The sequence below is a fragment of the Fundulus heteroclitus genome, unplaced genomic scaffold (genome assembly GCF_011125445.2).
Source record: "Fundulus heteroclitus isolate FHET01 unplaced genomic scaffold, MU-UCD_Fhet_4.1 scaffold_43, whole genome shotgun sequence".
In the NCBI taxonomy this organism is placed as follows: Eukaryota; Metazoa; Chordata; class Actinopteri; order Cyprinodontiformes; family Fundulidae; genus Fundulus; species Fundulus heteroclitus.
Genome location: NW_023396846.1, coordinates 1,600,922 through 1,617,511, shown reverse-complemented (window position 1 = coordinate 1,617,511; position 16,590 = coordinate 1,600,922). Strand labels below are relative to the sequence as shown.

Sequence of the window (16,590 nt, the reverse complement as noted above, 5' to 3'; positions counted from 1 at the left end):
GCAGGAGCTTAATACCCTTGAAAGAGACTGTTTAGCAACTGTTTAGTAACTCCAGGTACTTAATTTGGCACCGTGGTTCAGCCTTAGTTTGTCAAATACAGAGACAACTAATTAATAAGCATTAAAGTATGGTTTATGGGTTGGGTTTCTGCAATGTTATCTTCAGAACCAATCTCTGCACCGCCTAATCTACTTTCAGCAGTTATCACACGTTATTGCAACAGTAAACTGCAGAAAATACGGGCAGAGTTGCTCTCTCTGCGTTTACTCCCTCGGCGCCTATGGCGGAGGGATATTTAGTGCAAGCAGGTCTCTTAATAACCAATGTTCCGTCACTTATTTTAGAGCCTGAATAAGCGATTTCACTTTTAGAAACATGTCCAAAAAACGCACAACCCCCGACTCATTAAATTTACAAGTGACTTTAGAAAAAAGAAGCCCAAAGTATCATGAAATAAACAGTCTTGGCAACAGTGAGCGGGTCTGTTTTGCTACAGTCCCTAGCGACCTTGAAACTACGGAAAGCGCCGAGGGTAAAACAAACACAGTCCAGAGAGCGCGGCGGGTAATTACATAATTACAAAACATTAGGGAACGGTGTATGTGTTTTGACACAAGATTAACGGCAACCAAAATTTAATTGTCGGCGTTATGGTCTAACAAAGTTAACGTGTTAATAACGTGCTAAAACTGACAGCCTTAATTCTAACACATTCTGTTGGGATGGGCGTCCTGAATGTATTTAATTCTTCAAAGTGTTCACAAAATAAAACCTTTGAGAATCACTCCTATACTGTGTCTGGTTTGTATTCATAGGGAATAAAGGTCAGACAAAAGTTAACAAATCTATCACTGAACTAACATTTCCATCATGTTTTAGCAGGTAATGGACAGAAATCTGGTTTCAACAGGATGGAGAACTTTGTACCTGAGAGTTTCCAGTCTGCAGTTTGGACTCTCCAGTCCAGCAGAGAGAAGCTTCACTCCTGAATCCTGCAGGTTGTTGTTACTCAGGTCCAGTTCTCTGAGACTGGAGGACTGGGAGCTGAGAACTGAGGACAGAGCTTCACAGCTTCTCTCTGAGAGGTTACAGCCACTCAGTCTGAGGAGACAGGGAGAAAAATCTGCTATTAAACAATTCATCAGAAATATTGTTGATTTCTTTACAGTCACCAATGTTCTCCTTGGAAAGATTGATGGATCTGTCTGATTTTACACGTCTTTATGTTGCCTTTTGTTGTGAACTGGTTCATTATAAATAAACTGAAGCAACATGAATCAATATTTACCTCATTAGCAGATTTCTCACTATCAGAAATAAAAGCAGCAACAATCTGTGTCCTTACAGAGCTTTGTTGGAGGCTTTAACCACTGGCAGCAGCCTCAGAAGAACCTCCTCTGAAGCAGAGTATTTCTTCAGGTCAAACACATCCAGATCTTCTGCTGATGACACTAAGATGAAGATCAGAGCTGACCACTGAGCAGGAGACAGTTTATCTGTGGAGAGACTTCCTGAACTCAGAGACTGTTGGATCTCCTCCACTAGAGAACGATCCTTCAGTTCATTCAGACAGTGGAACAGATTGATGCTTTTCTCTGCAGACACATTCTCACTGATCTTCTCCTTGATGTACTGAACTGTTTCCTGATTGGTCTGTGAGCTACTTCCTGTCTGTGTCAGCAGACCTTGTAGGAGTCTCTGATTGGTCTGCAGTGAAAGTCCCAGGAGGAACCGGAGGAACAAGTCCAGGTGTCCATTTGGACTCTGTAAGGCCTGATCAACAGCTGTCTGATGAAGAGACTTTAGTTTAGGTTTCTTAGAAAATAAAGACTTCTTAGATGTTTGTGTTTCTTCCATCAGGTTGACACCAGAGGTGATGAAGGTCAGATGAACATGAAGAGCAGCCAGAAACTCCTGAACACTCAGATGGACGAAGCAGAACACCTTGTCCTGGTACAGCCCTCTCTCCTCTCTAAAGATCTGTGTGAACACTCCTGAGTACACTGAGGCTGCTCTGATATCGATGCCACACTCTGTCAGGTCTGATTCATAGAAGATCAGGTTTCCTTTCTGCAGCTGATCAAAAGCCAGTTTTCCCAGAGACTCAATCATCTTCCTGCTCTCTGGACTCCAGTGTGGATCTGTTTCAGCTCCTCCATCATACTTGACCTTCTTCACTTTGGTCTGAACCACCAGGAAGTGGATGTACATCTCAGTCAGGGTGCTGGGCAGCTCTCCTCCCTCTCTGGTCTCCAACACGTCCTCCAGAACCGTAGCAGTGATCCAGCAGAAGACTGGGATGTGGCACATGATGTGGAGGCTTCTTGATGTCTTCATGTGGGAGATGATCCTCCTGGCCTGCTCCTCATCTCTGAATCTCTTCCTGAAGTACTCCTCCTTCTGTGGGTCAGTGAACCCTCTGACCTCTGTCACCATGCCAACACACTCAGGAGGGATCTGATTGGCTGCTGCAGGTCGTGTGGTTATCCAGAGGCGAGCAGAGGGAAGCAGTTTCCCCCTGATGAGGTTTGTCAGCAGAACATCCACTGAGGTGGACTCTGTAGCATCAGTCAGGATCTCCTGGTTCTGGAAGTCCAGAGGAAGTCGACTCTCATCCAGACCATCAAAGATGAACAGAACCTGGAAGTGTTCAAAGCTGCAGATTTCTTTGGTTTCAGTAAAGAAGTGATGAACAAGGTCCACCAAGCTGAACTTTTTCTCTTTCAGCACATTCAGCTCTCTGAAGGTGAATGGAAATATGAAGTGGATGTTCTGGTGGGCTTTGTCTTCAGCCCAGTCCAGAGTGAACTTCTGGGTTAAGACTGTTTTCCCAATGCCAGCCACTCCCTTTGTCATCACTGTTCTGATTGGTTGATCTCTTCCAGGTGGGACTTTAAAGATGTCTTCTTGTCTGATGGTTGTTTCTGGTCTGTGTGGTTTCCTGGATGCTGTTTCAATCTGTCTGACCTCATGTTCATCATTGACCTCTCCAGTCCCTCCCTCTGTGATGTAGAGCTCTGTGTAGATCTGGTTCAGAAGGGTTGGACTTCCTGCTTTAGCGATCCCCTCAAACACACACTGGAACTTCTCCTTCAGACCAGATTTAAGTTTATGTTGACAAACTGCAGCAAGATGTTCTAAATTAACAGAAAAAGTGAAATCAGGAAGGAAACCAAATGATCTTCTGAAGATGATGTGAATAAATGTGATTCCATCTCTTCAGACATCAGTAAATGTGTGATTTATCCATCAGGTTAAATCTTTGTAGAAATCCTCTTACTGCTCTGCAGACGGTCAGCCAGCTCCTCCTGCTTCATCCTCCTCAGGAAGTTCAGAGTGATCTTCATCAGTGCCTCTCTGCTGCTCCTCCTCTGCTCTTCATCCTCACCTTCCAACACCTCCTCATCATCTCTCTGACTCTCTGAGCAGTCTGGGTCATCTGGACTCAGAACCTTCTGGATCTTCTTCAGCTCCTTCTTCACAAAAGTGACAATGTTGTCCTCCAGCAGCTGGAACAGAATAATATATGAAGGACACATCAGACTGAGATCATGGATCCAAACATCAGAACCATGTTGGACAGACTGACGGTCCACTGGTCCACAAAGTCCAGCATGGAGACGACTGAACAGAACCGATGGAAAAGTAGTTGTTGTACATGTACAGACCATAAATATGGAGTCCAGCTGGGTTTGATGCTGCCGGGCAGACGGACCTCTGGGAACCTCTGAGTTCTGCTGGTCCACTCTGTGGAGGAACCAGAACAATTAGGAAGGAAGTAAATATTCATCCAGCAGTTTTCACAGATGAAATCACCAAGAGCTTCACAGTAAAAGTCCTTAAAACAGATAAACTGAGCATCAAATGAACACGATACAAATAAGTTAAAAAGAGGAAGATGAGATAAAAGGATGAAGACCAGAACCACCAAGTAGACATTTTAAAAAGTGGGTCTTGAACTGGGACTTCAAACTGTCCACACTGTCAGCAGATCTGATGCTGGTGGGGACAGTGACCCAGAGCTTGGAGACAGTGGAGGTGAAGGTTCTGTCCACACAGGTCTTCAGGACAGTGTGTGGGACATCCAGCAGGTTCTGATGACTAGATCTGAGGTGGTGTGGACCTGGAGGAGGTCTGAGATATGTGGCTGTGTGTCCATGTAAGGTTCTGTCATGGGTGTGATGGTGAGTATCTTAAAATGGATCCTGTAGGTCCCTGGAAGCCAGTGAGCTCACATTATATCTGTCCACACAGAGACAATCAGAAGGTAAAGGTCCATGAAGGACATCTGGATGTGAGCAGAGAACCAGAGGATCCAGGTAGTTGGAGATGTTTAATGTTCCTGCTGATCCACTAAGAACCAGCAGAACCTCTGATGGTCCACTTCAGCTCAGCTTGGTTCCACCAACCACATGATGAAGCTTTCCTTCCCTGCTGAACTGCTCTCACAACGCACACAGGAACCAAGTCTTGATGGGTCAGACTGGCTCTACCAGCTATTTCCCAGCGGGTCGTGGAAATGTGATCCAGTGTTAGTCTGACATGGAGCCAGGAAGCAGCAGAACCTCCTGATCAGCATCAACACTCCAGACATGAAGACATGAAGGTGTTTTCATCAGAACAGGGCAGCTGATTTCTGGAGATAACGGATCAAACCTCTGTCTGCAGATAGAACTGGAACATCTGAGAGCTCACTGGGAGGAACTGGGTTTCTGTTCTTGGCTCTTAAAGAAATATAACGGGTCATTTCCAGAACCTCAGACCCCGACTGAGGAGACCGGTCCATACTAGGGCTGGTGATTGGCTAAAATATCACAACATGATTCCTTGCAGTGAAATCAGGATTTTATTAGTTTCCCAAAGTAACAATAAAGCTGTTGAAGAAAAATCTAGAGAAGCATTTAGACCAGAGCATTTCTGGACCCATTTTAATGAGTTGCTGCAGTTCTGCTAACTTGTCTGAAGCTCAACTGAAATGTAATAAATCCATTGAGATATTTAAGAGCCGAAGAACAGCTGCAGCTCTAAACTCCTGTGAGGGAACAACACCAAGTCTCTGGTTCTGATCCCAGTGATTGTTCCAGCTCCAGCTGAGAAGAACTGAAACTCTTCAGTCACTAAAACTGAGGAAGACTTTCAGATACGATGACAAAACGGTTCAGGAACAAAGAAAGAAAGTCCAGTTGGTTCCATGTTGGATTTGATTCAATCACTATGAATATGGGAGAGGGACTAAACAGTCCAGTTAGCTCATTAACATGGAACAGAACCAATCAGAGTGAGCTCCAGTCCAAACTAAATCTTTGACTTTAAGCAGAGAAAAGTGTTTAATGATGGCGACTAATCAATGAGGCCCAAAAGCAAACAGATCAGAGCTGTTAAACATGATGTAGCAGCATCCAGGACGCCTCCAACAACATCCATTCTTTACACTTTCACTGCTGTGGTTCTGGAGAACATCCAACACACACCGCTTCACATATGAGCATAGAAATGTGGGAAAAAGAGCTGAGCTCACGTTAAACACATGTTGGAATAAAAACATTTCAGACTGACTCAGTTTCCACAGTTACAGCAGTTAGATACAGCTCACCTCTCTGAGGATGGAGGTCCTGAAGATTTGAAGTCCATGAAGTCATCCTTTGACCTGTTGCTCTTAAAGGACACACAGCTGGGTTCTGGTTCTGGTTGATGTTTACGTGTCAGTGTCTTAGGAATCCTGTCAGAAGAAAACTTATGTTATGACATTTTGTAGAGTTAAAAACGTTTTAAAATATAACTGATAAAAAAAAGTTAAATAATGACTCCATGTTAATTGTCTAATTAGGTTTGATGCAGAACAACTTTGGTACCAATATGGCTCCCAGTTTTTACCCAGGGGTTCCTACATTTTATCTGATTTACCTGAGACCCATTTAAGAACCAGTCAGTACCAGAGGGACCAGCTGGTTCTGTTGGTCTGGGTCGTATTCAGACAGAAACTAAATGTAAAGATTCTTCCATAAATGTCTGATCAGCCGTCCTTCTTTCTAGGATGAATAATCTTGAACACATGTTGGTCATCAAGGTCCAGGAAATGTTCTGGAAGTTGGTGAGTTTTTCCAGATGTGTCCTGCTGGAACCCAGAGCTCTAAGCAACAGGCTGGTGTCACTCAGCTGGTTGTGCAACAGTGACTTGCTGTTTGTCAGAACCCACTGGTACCATGCTGAGCTGCTCTGTTCAGTCTGGATGAAGCAGCAAAGAGGAACAGCAGCAGCTTCAGGACCACTTGGTCTCTTCTGGCCTGATATAGTGAGAACGCTGTGTGAAAAGGGCTCTGGACACTTAGAGATGCTGATCTCACCTCTGAGCGTGGCTCTGGCTCTCAGCTTCCCCACACAGAGTGGTTTTAGAGGGAGGGACTCCCTCCTCTCTGTCCTCACACTGATCCATGCTGCTGAATTCACATCCACATCAGCTCACACACACTTTCTACCTTCACCTGCAGAGGAAACACAAATCATTCATCTGCACATCAACTCTGATCATCCTTTACATCATTAGTGCTGGAAAAAGATCAGCTGCTCCTCCTCTGATTGGCTCTTCTTCTCTGCTTCATATCAGTGTCAGTTGAATGCAGTCAGACAGCAGTGAGAGGCAGAGGAAGCTGCCATCAGCTGCTGTACTTCTACTATCAGTCCACTAGATGGAGCCATGGAGCAACATTTCATCCACTGACACTGATTCACTCTGACTGAACATCAGCAACTATTTTATTTCACAATCATCAAACTCTAACCGTGGATTATCTGCTGCATCAAAGCTGAACTATTTAATAATCTAACTGAATCAAACACATTTTAACATGTCATTTTATTTTGAAAGGACTCACAGGAAGCAGCAGGAAGCTGCTGTGTCTGACTTTAATGGGAGACCAGAGTTTGATTCCAGGAAATAAAAACATGAAGCAGTTTGTTGAGTGAAGAAAACAAAGAAACATCAGCTGTTAATCATGTTGTTTGGTTCCAGTTAATCAATAATCTAATAATCCTGTAGATTAGTCTTCAAACAGCAGAGATGAAACTTTGTGCTGAAATCAGAAGTGAACATGTTCTCCAGACATCAGAGTGCAGAAACAAAGAGGAAAGTTCCTCAAGACAAAGTTCTGGTAGGAAACAAAGCAAACTTACAGTTTTTTCAGACGGTCCAAAGTGCTGAAGAACAAGATCTGAACAACAGACTGAGACCAAACAGAACCTCCGTAGAACCAGAATAGGTTCAAAATGAAATCAAAAACAGGCACTTCAGTTATTTGATGACATTACAGTTTCTGTTCCTTTCTGGTTTTTCTAAGGAAGAACATTGGAAATAAAATGATCAACAGCTTCTTCTTCTACTGGCAGCTGAGAACTCACAGAACATAGTTTATTTAAGTGTACCACAAATATATACCTATATCCTACTTAAAATGAGACAGCATACTTGAATTTTACTTTATAAAAAAGATATTTCATATGCCTAATGGTTATAGTAAAGTGTACTCGTTTTAAGTTTAATCAGAAGTCTAAGACTAAGTACATTAATACTAAGACTTAAGCTTATACTTTAATACTGAAGCTTATACTTGCACTTTTTGTATACTTTTTGACAATTTCTGTCACAAAGTGGTGAAACTAGAATATCTTGATTCAGTACAGAATCAGGTTGGCTACATTTACATTTTTCACTAATCACTTTGCTTGGAGGTATCACCACTGTTATAAACTTACATGTTCAAGATCACATAGTGCTGAATTTTAAATGTTTATAGTAAATAGTACATGTACTCAATTTAATTATCTACATTTACCTAAAAACATACAGAGGAAAAAAAATAACTTCACTTTACTGAACAGGTTCTAGACCCTTTCATAAATGTTTGGCGATGGTGTCATGTACACAGCATCATCTCTTTTAACAACACATTTGATTTAAATCATGCCAGGCCACACAACATTAACAGTTTGGAGTATAAATCAAAGTACTTTGTACATTAATATGTGAATCTTTACATACAGGCACTGTTCCCACCAAGCTGTGCGCATGTGCTAACATACACTGCATCTGGATTCAGCGCAAAAATGGATGGAGTGCAGAAAATAAAGCCAAAGCCTAACTGTAAACAAAATAATAGTAAACAAAGTTATTTTGTACTATTTTGCAATTCTGGTGAGATGGTGTTACTTCTGTATAGTTGGGCATGTGACGGTGTGCGTCATTGTTATTCCTGTGGTATGTCAGCTGTTTGCGTGGCTGTTTTTTTGGGATCTCTGCTTATCTGAGATCATAAGTTCCATTTTTCAACCAGTTTGGTTGGTGTTTGACCGCTACACCTGCTCTTTGTTTCTCGAGAAATGCTGCTCCGCTGCTGTGGACTGCAAAATGGTCGTACCAGAACACACACTCTCTCTCTCTCTCTCTCTCTCTCTCTCTCTCTCTCTCTCTCTCTCTCTCTCTCTCTCTCTCTCTCTCTCTCTCTCTCTCTCTCTCTCTCTCTCTCTCTCTCTCTCTCTCTCTCTCTCTCTCTCTCTCTCTCTCTCTCTCTCTCTCTCTCTCTCTCTCTATATATATATATATATATATATATATATATATATATATATATATGTATATATGATGAAGAAATCAGTGTCCGTCCAGTGAGCAGCAGTAGCGCTTCAAGAGCACCTGATGTCATGGAGGAGGTAGTGGACAGCAGAAACCTTCAGGTACAGCTTAAGAACACAAAAGGTTCTACACGTATGATAATTGGTCAACAATTAACCTTACCAGTGTAGAAACAACCATTTAAAATGTTAATTTAATTTCACAAAGCAGCCAGAAGTACTGACAGAGAGAGAGGGAGGGAGCAATATGGACACTGAATCATGGAACTCTAAACCTTTTAACTATTTTTTCACACCCTGACTCAAAGGATTTGAATATTTTTCTGTACCCACCCAAATCAGATAAGCAAAAGAATCATTCTAAATGTATTTCACTCTGGCACAATTAGAAAATGGCTGACATACAATCAAACTAATCACTCTCTGTTCTGTTCTGTATGTCTTGCATTTCCAAAATCTTTAGCTTCTGACAGTGCATTTGTCAAAGGAGGCATGTATACATGGAAACATGTCCACCAGCATATTCAAGAGCATGAGAAAAGTAAAGGCGATATAGAAAGCACATAACCCCTTTACTCAGACGCAGCAAATCAGAAATCCATACAGTGATAAGCAAACGTCAGTTCAGTGAGACCAGGTCAGAAAGAGAAGGCAGGTCATGGAAAGTGTTATTGACATTGTTAAAGTTTTCAGTAAATGTGGGCTTAACTACAGACGACACCACAATGGTTATATCAAGTATAGAACTTAGAAAACATGTCAGTCAAGGGTGTAGGAATGTGTTGAACATTGGGGAAGACGCATACAGGAAACCTTTCAGATCTGTAAATGGTTCAACAAGTTTTATTGGTCAAAAATGCATTTATGTAGATTGATTGGGCGTTGAACTGGTAATTTCAGTAATAACTTTCTGACACGTCTGTCCTGTCACCTCTGAATCTCTCAGCTGTGTATTCTCACACTGAATGCCCTAAAAAGAAAAGCTACAATAGCTACGTTTACACAAACAAGAGTAATCGGAATAAACAGCCGATAAGAATAGAAATGTGTCCTGTTAACATGCCGGGTGAAATATTGTGATCAAATGGAGATCAATTGGAAGGAAATTGTAATCCAAATGAGACGGTTGATTTATGCCAATTGACAATCAGATTGAGATTCATGTAAACGTTTGTCAGGATCAAGTTATTTTGAATGTGGCAAACTGACCTGTTGTCCATGTGTGTTCACTGTGAGCTTTTATTATTTATGCTTTGAGTGGCTGAAATATGTTGGGGAGAAAACTGTCTTTGAACCAATATAACCTTTCATTTGAAACATTAAAAGAGCTCAAAATTATTTATGCAGTAATGACTGAACTGTAATTAGAACCTAATACAAGTCCAGGCTTTGAGGTTCAAAAGACAAATCAACTCGTACTCTACAGCTTTGTTTGCTAGTTTTTGTTGTTTAGCAAAGACAGACGTACTTCCTCCCGGACTCCTGGAAGGACTTCTGGGTTTAAAATAAGCTGCAACATTCAGCCAGGAGACCCGGTTCCTCCAGAATCATTGATTTTAGCCACAGTTTCTCTCTCTGCTCATTAAAATGACCAGAACTCAGTAATATCACAGTTTTTCTAACAGCAGATTAAACTCAGTCCCAAAGCTGATGATGCTTCTGTGTTAATAAACAGCAGCTCCATGGTCCACATGACTGGTACCGTTGGGTCCAAAGCATCAGGAAGATCTCTCAGCACCAAGAAAAGGGAACTACTTCCTGTTGACACCAGCTCAGACTCCTCTGCTTCATCAGCTGGAGCTGAAGTTCAGAACTTTGGATCAACAGGTTCTCAGAGTTCTGCTAGAAGGAGGACCAGAACATGTTGAGCTGTAGAGCAGATATGAGACCATGCCTCAGCCTCTGCTTCAGAACCGACCCACTAGATCTGGTCGGGTAGTTCAGTGTGAAGCAGCAGGCCTCTCCAGGTCCATTTCTCCATGCTGATCCCTTCCTGTGTCACTAACAGCATTAAAAAGCAAACTCACTTCTTTTAGTTTTTATGCAGAAATCAAACCATCAGAAGATCCCAGCTGGTGACAGAGTTTAAGAAGGTGGACATCAGAGCCTTGGACCTGAAACTGGACCAGAACCATTAATATTAACTGGATCAGAACCAGTTTGAGCTCCAGATTCTCTGTGGTTTCATGAACAAAGATCTTTGTTTAATGAAACCTTAGTTTGAAACATGAATTTAAGGAAAACAATGTTCCCAACAAGTTCTTAAACTCCTCAGACTCTTCATTTAGGAAATAAAATACTAACTAATAATTGTCCCTCATGGGTCAAACACTGTGGAACAACAGACTGATCACTTTTAGCAGCAGATCAACCTTTAAGTCTGATTACTGGACATATTATTGTTTTATTGATAGATTTGTTAGATTAATGTTAAACTTTTGGATCGTCTGACTTTTAATGGATTCAAATCTAAAATATTGATGATGAAAACTTTAAAGCTGTTAACATTTCCTGGTCTGATTGGACCCACCTTCAGGTCTTCAGCTGTTCTTCAATCTGCTCTCTGAACAGCAGATATTTTACAGCTGCCATAAACAACAGGCTGGAGAAATATCAGAACCAGAACCTCAGAAGTTCTGCTTCAGTCGCTCTGAATTTATCAAAACAACCATCGTTCTTAAAGGCACAGAAACACATTTTAAGACGATCCACAAAGTTTAAGGAGCTGCAGAACCTCTAAAGAGACGGTTCAGGTTTCAAGTGGACCTTTGTAACTTTAGCAGAACAGCAGCAGAACCTTTAGATCACATGTTTTTCTCAGAGTCCAGAGTTTCTGGTTGGAGGTTAAAAGGTGGTTTTAACTCAACATGAAGGACGTTCCTGTCTTTAAGCTCCCAGATATTTAGATTTTAGACGGATCATCTGGAGCCGTGAAGCTCTGATTGGGTTGACAGAGTTCTGCTCATCTAAACATCACATCTGAACATCAGCTGTTCATCGTGTTGTTTGGTTCCAGTTCATCAATAATCTAATAATCCTGTAGATTAGTCTTCAGACAGCAGAGATGAAACTTTGTGCTGAAATCAGAAGTGAACATGTTCTCCAGACATCAGAGAGCAGAAACAAAGAGGAAAGTTCCTCAAGACAAAGTTCTGGTAGGAAACAAAGCAAACTTACAGTTTGTTCAGACGCTCCAAAGTGCTGAAGAACAAGATGTGAACCACTGAGACACAGGTGAGCTGCTACCTGGAAGGAGGCGGAGCTTCAGCTGTGATGGAGGTGGGACAGGTAGGAGGGCGGGGCAGCAGCAGGAGCAGCAGTGGAGTTCCTGGAAGCTTCAAGGTTCAAAGTTTCTTTCTTCTCTTCAAGGAGCAGTTTGGTTTGCAGCTGCCAGGAAGACATCAGGACAGAAAACAACAGTCACTAAACACCAGCTTCATCTGCTGGTTCTCCTGCAGAACGCTGAGAGCTGCTGGAAGCGGCTGCTTCTCCATGGTGGCAGTGTGTAGCTGCGTCCTGAATGATCCAGTAGTTTAGCTGCACATCTTCAGCCTGCAGCTGGTTCTGGTGTTTAACAGGAAGTGAGCCGTGCCGGCAGCTCAGAGAAAACCTTCCAGCAGATTCATTCAGATCAGGTCCACATTAAAACAAGGCAGCTCCCAGTCAGAGTGCTGCAGCTTCTGCTTGATGCTTTGTGTGCACGCTGCTTTCTGCACACAGCACCAATGTGGGCTTCAGAGGTTCTGTCCGTCTGGGTCCAGAGGTGTTTCTCCAGCTTCACTCCTTCAACAGACGCATTGTTCCTGAAAACAGAGGAGGACAGTCGGCTTCTTCCTCACATCACTCACAGCTCTTTAGTTTTCACCACATTGATGTTTAAAAAGGAGAAACTGCTCCATCTGACACCTTCCTCCACCAGGAGACCCGGTTCTGATGGATCACTGCTGGGAACGGACACAAGGACAGAACCTCCTGCAGGTCCAATAATGTAGCAGCCTCTGCCATGGCTTTGACCATCATTAGTGTAGAAAACAAAGAACAGAGGAGAAACCACTGTTAAAAAGTCTCAGAGTTAAAAAGCCCATCAGCCACCAGATCAGAACAGAGTCCAAGTTCTAGAGGTTCTGGAAGCTGTCTGCTAAAACGTGGAGCTGGATGGGATTAAAAGCAGAAGAGAAGTCCATAAAAAGGGAACCAACAAGGTCCTCTGCTTCCTCCAGATGTTTCAGAGCAGCTTTCAAAGTGTCCCTGTCTCACCATCCAGTCCTCGACCCGTCCTGGAAGCAAACTGCAGGAGGTCCAAACTGTCCTGACCCGGTTCCATCAGGTCCTCCTTCAGCAGCTTTTCTAATGCCTTCAGAACCAGAGAGCTGAGAGGTTCTGGACTGAAGACAGCGAGTGTCTCTGAGCTTTAGATCTTAGCTCAGGGAACAATTCCTGAGGGGGAGTGGTGGCCCAGTAGTTAGAGCAGAACCCTTGGTTCTGATAAGGCTGCTAGAACCTGGAGCAACCCTGAGCAATACCCTTAACCCCCGATTGTTCCCTGGGTTCTGGAAAAGCTGCCCGCTGCTCCCTAAGGGATGGTTAAATGCAGAAGACAGATTTCACTGTAATGTAAAATTGTAACTTCAAATAAAGATTTCTTCTTCTTCTGAACTGGACCAGGTTCTGCTGCAAAGCCGACTGAAAGGTCCAACTAAAAATGTCTGCTAGCTACAAAGAACCATTTTCCACACATTTCCTCGGGTCCCATCTGGACCAGAACTTTTCCTTTCTTTGACTCCTTGGAAAGGTTCCAGCTCTATACACTTATTAATGGACCGGTTCTGTTCAGGGTCCAAATCAAAGTTTAGGAAAACAAACATCTCCTCATCAGAATAATAAACATTAAAATGATTCATGAAAGGTCCAGATTGATTCTCCCAGTCAAGGAGTGGTTCTGGTTCTTTGGCTGCATCTCCATCATGTTCTTCACACCATCCCATCCAGAACCGGACCTGTTGGTGTTCAGCAAACACTCAGCTTTGTCCTCATATCTGGACTTTGGAAGGTGAAGCTCCTTTTGGCCCATTTCCACAGTTCCCTGTAGAGCGTCATGTCCTCCTGCATGAAACAGAGATTTCTCTGGTCATTGTGGTTCTGACCCGTTTGGTGAGCCAAACTTCATTATTTGGAGAAGTGAGGATGGATTCCTGGAGGAAGACCATCTCCTCACAGAACCAGACGTCTGCAGATCCGGTTTCTGTCCCTTCACCAAGATCCACAGTGAGATGTTTAAAACCATCCCAGTCAGTGGAAGAGAAGCGGTTCTGGAGACATGGAGTGGACTCCTCCATGAGGTCCAGAACTGTTCTTCAGGTCAGCAAGAACCCAAAAAGATTAGAGAGGCAGTCTGTGCTCCCAGAACAAGTTTAGAACCAAAGGTGTCTCCAACTAGAACTGTTTTTGACTAAATGTCCCAATTCTGCCAAAAAAAACACAAAAGCTGAAAAGAAATTGTGAAAGAAAGAAGAAATAATTGATGTCTTGATATAATCAATCAAAAATGAACCATTTAAAGATCCAGATTTAAAGAATCTGTATAAACTGATCCGTTGACATCTGGCCAAACTGTCTCAGTTGTTCCTGCAGCAGCGTCCAGACACTCCCGTCTCCTCCCTGCAGCTGAACACCTGACCCAGATAATGAGCTGCTGGAAGTCTGAAAGTCTGCTAACAGAGACAGAGACAAGATGGCCGCCTGGACAGGAGGGTTTGTTAGAGCTGCTGTGGAATGTGCCTCTAGTTAATGTCGTCTGACTTTCTTCACCTCTGCTAAACCTAAGTTTTACTAACCTGATCATGACTTAGGTACAAAGAAAGCAAGAAAAGAGCCAAAGCCCAGAAGAAGACACAAAGAAAGAGAAAAGCTCAGCTACAAGGACCATGACTATGCATCAGACATGGAGACTGGAAGAGGCGGAGGAGGGAATCGTGTTCTCCACCGTACGGCACAATTGATTCAAACTCCTTCCAAGGAGCTCATGCTCACAAAATAACGACACAAAACACAACAATGGAGAATCTACTGGAAGCCATTCAAGCTTTCCACCTGAGATTTGACCCTCAGGATGAAAAGATGGCCGACATGAAGACAAAGCTGAGCCAAAACACGGTCATGATCAGTAGTCTGGCCAAGGCTCTAGAGTTTAATGCTGCTGAAGTGAAAGATTGTAAGGAGAAGATGGCTGTTATGGAGTCGGAGGGGTCAGTTCTACCAAAGGAAGTCAATGAGCTCCAAGTTAACTGGAGAGAACTGGATGGTTCTGAACCAAGATGGAAGCTGAGGATCAGAGGGATGAAGGAGACGATGGGGGAAAACATTCAGCAGGACGTGGTTCACCTCCTGGGGAAGATTGTTGCAGAATGGGCTGAGAGGATGGATGAATACGTTGATACGGTTCATGGGCTGGGGAAGAAGGAGGAGAAGCCAACCCGCCAGATTATTCTACAGTTTACCAAACGGCAGCATAGAGACGGCAAAAGGAAAATGACTAAAACGTCTCCGCTTTGGGAGTCCACTGGTGTCCGTTTTCCAGAAGATCTGATGAAGGAGGAGCGGCTGGAGAGAGAAACTGTGGCCCCAGATTCTTCAGGCGAGGAAGGCAGGGGACCGGACCTTCTACCACGGCCCGTTAGGATCCATAAACGGGCGACCCATTTATGCCAAGGACTAAAAGATTTAAAGGTGTTTTCTAAACATGCTAATGAAGATAGTTTTACCATAAGGCTGTCATTTGTTTTGGTTTAGAAACTAGAGAGATATGCACCCTATTCCTTTTCTACCTAAAATAGGAAAAACATTATTAACTTTACTTTTTCCAAACAGCTGTTTTTTGGTGTGTTCTGATATTTTCTTAAGCTGTTATTGTTCAAACAGGGAGCAGATGCTTAAAACAAATCTGTCTTTTATTTCTCTGAATGCAAGAGGACTCAGGGACAATGTGAAAAGGAAAGCATTATTTTTATTTTGTAAAGGACAAGGAGCAAACTGCACTTTTCTGCAGGAAACTCACTCATGTGACACAGACGCCACCTAGTGGTCAAAGCAGTGGGAGAAAGGATGTTGTTGAGCCTCGGTTCTAAAGGTTCTAAAGGTTCTGGAGGTGGAGCGTCTGTTTAATAGATGTCCTGGAAAGGTTGTTGGCTCCAGAGTTGATGAGCTCAGTCACTGGATGGTAGTTCTGTTAAATGTTGAAGGATATTTTGTTATAATGGGGCAGTGGTGGCCTAGTCGTTAGAGCATTGTGTTCTAGAGGTTCTGGGTTCAACTCCCACAGACTGCCACTCTGGGTCCCTGAGCAAGACCCTTAACACCAGATTTCTCCCTGGATGCTGTGATAGCTGCTCACTGCTCCCTAAGGGATTAAATGGGTCGGACCTTTCGATGAGCTCGACCAGGGTCGTACCAGTGACTGCGCGCTCGCCGGAGAAGCAAAGCGGCAGGAAAGATGCAGGAGCGCGCACTGGTGAGTGTGTGACTCCGCTGACACAAACTACTGCTCCCTGTCCTAACCAACAGACACCTCCAATAAAACATAGGAATCCACTGTTCAAACGGCACAGGACCACCAAAATGTTTCGGACATTAAATCAGGCCAAAGTAGTTTGGGACCCGTCATCAAAAATAAAGGGACTATTTGGCGGTCACTTAAATATACGCAGTATGAAGCCTAAGCGCGAACAGCTGGAACATCTGCTGTACAGTTCCAACATTGACTTTTTAGGACTCACGGAGACATGGCTGACCCATACTTCACCTGATGCTGTTGTAAATATGCCTGGGTATAATGTATTTAGAAAGGACAGAGATAATGGGAGGGGTGGGGGAGTTCTAATATATGTCCGACATACCCTAAAGTGCACGATGATTGAATGGCCAAGTGACATTTTTTTAGAATGTATAGGTGTTGACATATCACTCTC

At 43.2% G+C, this 16,590-nt stretch overlaps 1 protein-coding gene across 1 annotated transcript in view; it reads right to left on the bottom strand.

Moving 5' to 3' along the window:
* The window catches only part of LOC118560417 (protein NLRC3-like), a 70,630-nt gene extending 64,196 nt beyond the window's left edge, over positions 1-6,434 (bottom strand). Inside the window, exons 1-6 of the mRNA XM_036131403.1 lie at positions 6,346-6,434; positions 5,595-5,720; positions 3,670-3,748; positions 3,285-3,510; positions 1,347-3,138; positions 929-1,102 (exon numbers count right to left, since the gene is read on the bottom strand). Coding sequence (XP_035987296.1) covers positions 929-1,102; positions 1,347-3,138; positions 3,285-3,510; positions 3,670-3,748; positions 5,595-5,720; positions 6,346-6,434 — 2,486 coding nt within the window. The remainder of the gene's footprint in view (positions 1-928; positions 1,103-1,346; positions 3,139-3,284; positions 3,511-3,669; positions 3,749-5,594; positions 5,721-6,345) is intronic.
* Between the last annotated feature and the right edge of the window lie 10,156 nt (positions 6,435-16,590).